We start from the raw sequence: 5,108 nt of genomic DNA on the forward strand, positions 1-5,108 counted from the left end.
CAAACCCACCAGCCACTCCTCAGAAGGAAGGTTGGGCAATCCTACTTCCGTAGTGATACTGCCTTGGAAACCCAAGGAGGGGTCACTATGAGTTGGGGCTGACTCGACGGCACATAACAACAACAACAACAATATCTGATTTATGTATTTTGGGGCTCTTTCATTGGGTGTGTACATGTTTATTATGGTTATGTCCTCTTGTTCAATTGATCCTTTAATCATTATACAATGTCCTTCCTTGTTTCTTATGGTGGTTTTTGTCTTAAAGCTAATCTTACCAGAAATTAATATTGCCACTCCTGCTCTTTTTTGGTTGCCGTTTGTTTGATAGATCTTTTTCCAATCTTTGATTTTCAGTCTATTTTTGTCTTTGTGTCTATGGTGCTCTCATGGACAGCACACTGATGGATTATGTTTTCTTATCCTGTCTGCAACGCTCCGTGTCTTGAGTGTTGCATTTAATCCATTTATATTCAGTGTATTTATTGACGAGTGTGAATTTGTTGCTGTCTTTTTGTGTGTGTGTGTGGTGTTGCTGATTTCTTTGTTCCATATAATTTTCTGTGCTGAGCTCACTTTTTTTTTTTTGAATTGTGTTATCATTTCCTCCATTGCTGTTGTTTTGGTATTTGCTAAATATTTATGCTTGTACTCTTTTTTATTTTGATGTGAAGGTTTATCATTTGTCTTTGAGGTTACTGTGTGATTTATAATTTTCTTGCCAAATGTAGAGCAATCCATTCTGTCTCACAATTGTCTTGACTTCCTCACCATTTAGAAATTTTGTAACTACAATATTTTTTCCCTCTTTTTCATTTGTCATTGTCCTCATTTGCCAATTGATGTCTTTGGTTTCCTGTTTGCAGTCTTGTAAGCTTATTTTACTTTGGATACTTCCGTCACTGTGTTGGTTTCTGGGTTATATCATCTTGTGTATTAATGGTTGGTTGTTGTTGGCTGTTGTTGGTTCTCTGTCCAAAGAACTCCCTTCAGCATCTCTTGTAAGACTGTTCTGGTTTTAACAAATTGCCTTCATTTCTGCTTATCTGCACATGTCGTGATTTCACCATCATATTTGAGGGACAGTTTTGCTGGGTACATAATTGTTGGTTGGAAATTTTTTTCTTTCAGGGAATGCCACTGCCTTCTCACCTGCATGGTTTCTGCTGAGAAATCCGAGCTTGGTCTTATTGGTTGTCCCTTGTAGGTAACTTTTCATTTTTCCTGTGCTGCTCTGAGAATTCTTTGTCTTTGGTTTTGGTGAGTTTGATGATGATATGTCTTGGTGATTTTATTTTGGAGTCTATCCTGTTTGAGGTTCATTGGACTTCTTGAACAGATATATTCTTGTTCTTCATCATATCAGGGAAATTCTCTTCCAACAACTCTTCTCTGTGGTTCTCTGTGGTTTTGTTTGTCTCCCTTTTCTGGAATTCCCGTTACATGTAGGTTATTCCTCTTGATGGGTCCCATGTATCCCACATGAATCTTAGGCTTTCTTCATTATGTTTTGATCTTTTTTCTGACTGATCCCTTAACAAAGTAGCATTGAGGTATTTGTCTTTAATCTTATTAATTCTCTCTTCCATTGATTTGAGTCTACTTCTTTGCCCATTCAATGTTTTATCTATTTCTGAAATTTCAGTATTAGTCTTCTGGATTTCTATCTGTAGATTTTGTATCATTTCTGATGTTTCATTTATTTTGTCGTTTTGTTCTTATATTGTCTTCTGAAATTGTTCTAGGGTTTTATTTATGTTTTCCTTGCTCTGTCTCTCAGTCCATTGAAGGTACCTAAATATAACACTTTTGAATTCCTTGTCAGGGAGTTCCAATGCTGTTTCTTCCTCAGGGATATTTTCTGGATCTGTGTCCTGGTCCCTTGTTTCTGCCACTTTATCTTTTTTTTTTTTTGAGTATATATTTTATTTTATTTTTTGTGATTTGGGTGAAGGTTTACAGAGAAAATTCACTTTCCATACAGCAGTTCACATATACGTTGTCTCATGTCATTGACTACAATTTACAATGCAACAGCTCCCTTCCCACTTCCTCCCCATAGTTACCTCTTCCCATTGTCCATCCCTCCATACACTCCTGCCTCCTGAGCTGTCTCCCTGTGCATAAGCAGCCCTTCTTTCTCCCATGATTGTTCTCTCCAAGGAGTGTATCTACCTCAGGTAAATGTTCAACTCATATGCCTATCTTTTGTTTGGCCGGAAACCATAGCTGTGGGTTCAATTCCAGATCTGAAGGGCAGCTAGGGGCCATAGTCTCAGTGGTTCCACCAGGCTCCATCAGACCAGCAAACCTGGTCCCTCCCCCGCTTTTTTTTTTTTCTCCAAATGATTTTGAGTTTTGTTCCACACGGTTCTCCCTCTCTATCAAGGATCTCCTACATAGATCCCCTTCCAAGTGGATGACAGTGGTAGCCGGGCACCATCTAGTTCTTCTGGGCTCATAGTTGTATAGGCTGCAGATTGGATGGTGTACCAGTTGGCAGGACTGATTGTTTCCATGAATTTTGGTTTCTTCATTTTTCTTTGCTCTGGATGAGGAGAGACCCATCATTGCACTCAATGTGTGCCACTTTATCTTGCTTTTTTGTGTGAGTTGTGATGGTGTGTTGTCTCTGAGACATTGTGATGTCATATTTATATTTAATTGGTGATTGTATGTTGGTGTGATTCACCCAAGACTTTTTCCGTCTGTTCTATTTTGCTGTATCTGAGTAAGCAGGCTACTGCGCTCCTGTTTGCTGGTTGGCAGCACTTAGGTACTCACCACCTGTCTCCTGGTGGATGTGAAAGGGAGTGAGAGTGGGTGCACAGATCTCTGTTAGCTGTTTGTGAAGAGCAGTGAAGGGTGAGTCAGGCTCGTATTGGCTGTCCTCTATCATTGGCCAGTTGGTGCAGAGGAAGTGGTGGCCCTTACTCAGTAGGTGGGGCTGCAGGAAGTGCGAGTATGGTTTGGTCATATGGGCACGGTTGCTATCTCCCTCTCAGACAAAAAGAACAATCTAAATAAATAAATAAAAGAATGTCAAAAAATTAAAAACAAGATGACAAAACACCCAAACTCATAAATATACAGAAACAATTGCAAAGCAACCAAAAAACGAAAAGCAATAAATGAGAAGAAATAGTGAAATAAATAGTCAAAAAAAGACAAAAGAAATATAAAGTGAAAAAAAAAAAAAAGCACAATATCTGGGGAGGGGGGAATAAAAGATGTAGAAGAATAATACAGAAAAACATGAGAAAATTGCAAAAAGAAAAACAAATGATGGGAAGAACCAAAAGAAAGGAAAAAACAGTTAAAGGGAAGACAGAGGGAGAGGGAAAGAGAGACAGAGAGAGAGGAAAAAAAAAATTGGATCCTGGGAAAGGAAAAAGAAAGAATAAAAATAAAAAGGAAGAGAAAAGAATAATTTAAAAACAAAGAAATTGGGGGTTGGGTGGGGCAGGGCACCCAGGCTCCGTCTGAGCACACAGACTGGGATTGACTTCCTTCCAGCCCAGAAGGTGGGTGGAAGTGAGGGATGGCCACACCTCTGTTCAACAAGAGGGTGTGGGGTCTAAGCCTTTCCAGTCGTTCATGTCTGGAGTGTCCTTGCGGTCCCTGCAGGTGGAGCCTATTGTTAGGTCCGTGGAATCTGAGAGAACGCTGTTGCTTTTAAATACCCAAAATGGTCGAACCGCTTGTAAACATTGAAAATGGCTGTGCCCTCCAGAGAGCCAAAAGCCCACAGCTCAGCTTGTCTCCTTTGCTGTTTCCCTTTTAGTTGTCAGCCACCCGTGCAGTTGTCCACACAGACTTTAGCGACCAGGGCCAGTTTTTAGGTGAATTCTCAGGTCCTGACACCAGTTGTAAATATTCAGACTGTCTGTGCCGTCAGGATGGCTGACAGCCCGCAGCTCCGTTTGTCTCCTGATCCACTGTTTTCATTCAAGTTTTACTGGTTGATATTTAGTCCACTTCTGCATCCTTCCTTTCAAAGCTCAGGGCTCATGGAGTATCTCTGTATCTGTGTCGATGGGTTTTTTTTCTTTGTTGGAGAGGGTCTCTTAGCTTGTTTGCCTGTTCCACTGTCTCACTTGTAGGCCCCTGTGATTGTGAGGTCAGCTCACTTGAACTCGTTTCAGGTGCACATTTGGAAGGTGATGCGTGTGCTTTTTGCAGCCCCACTTAGGTCCCTGTGATGGCTAATGAGGCTCACCCTCGCCCCTGTGACATCGGCCACAAGATGGAGTATGGGGGGCAGGGGCATGAGGTGCAGGTCGAGCACGTCAGGGCGTACATCAGCAAGCCCCCTGTGGACACAGGCCGAGCGGTGATTGTCATCCAAGACATATTTGGCTGGCAGCTGCCAAACACCAGGTACATGGCCGACATGATCGCAGCGAACGGATACACGTAAGTCACAGCCTGGCCCTGGCTTCAGTTTGTGTAAGTATCTGTGGTCTGTCTTGTTTCCCCAGAGTCTCGGTTACCTGGTACTGCTGTAACAAAAACACCACAAGGGGGTGGCTTTCACAGACAGAAATGATTTTGTCGTAGTTGCAGAGGCTGGAAGTCCTGTCCTGGTGCCGGCTGTGGAGGGAGGCCTCTGCTCTTCGCCTTCTACTTCCTGTTTCCTTGGGGAGCTCCATGGGGCTTGGCCATTCTCTTCCCCGAGCTCTGCTTCTCTGGCTTGTTTGTTTAATCTCTTATATCTCAAAGGAGATTGACTCTAAACCCACCTGGCACGAAGCCTGTCCCATTCCCAAAGCGATCATCACCACAGGCTTAGAGGTCGGGACGGACAGCACATACCGGGGACACGATTCAGTCCATAGCACCCAGGAGAACTCCCGGGAGTTGGTCCACTCGGTCTTCATTCTGCCCTCACCCCTCAGTCTGTCCCCCCGTCCTCCGTCCCCGTCCTCACCCCCGTGTCCCCTCATTCTCAATCCTCACCCGTGTGCCCCGTCCTCCGTCTCTGTCCTCACCCGTGTCCCCCGTCCTCCGTCTCTGTCCTCACCCGTGTCCCCTTGTCCTCTGTCCCCGTCCTCACCCGTGTGCCCCGTCCTCTGTGCCCATCCTCACCCGTGTGCCCCGTCCTCTGT

General features: G+C 43.7%; 1 protein-coding gene across 1 annotated transcript in view; it reads left to right on the forward strand.

Annotated features, from left to right (window-relative positions):
• The first annotated feature begins 4,201 nt into the window (after window positions 1-4,201).
• The window catches only part of CMBL (carboxymethylenebutenolidase homolog), an 11,339-nt gene continuing 10,432 nt past the window's right edge, over window positions 4,202-5,108 (forward strand). The window contains exon 1 of the mRNA XM_007955799.1: window positions 4,202-4,416. Coding sequence (XP_007953990.1) covers window positions 4,202-4,416 — 215 coding nt within the window. The remainder of the gene's footprint in view (window positions 4,417-5,108) is intronic.

The sequence above is a fragment of the Orycteropus afer genome, unplaced genomic scaffold (assembly GCF_000298275.1).
Source record: "Orycteropus afer afer isolate SDZICR_OR568_19922 unplaced genomic scaffold, OryAfe1.0 scaffold00541, whole genome shotgun sequence".
NCBI classification, from domain to species: Eukaryota; Metazoa; Chordata; class Mammalia; order Tubulidentata; family Orycteropodidae; genus Orycteropus; species Orycteropus afer.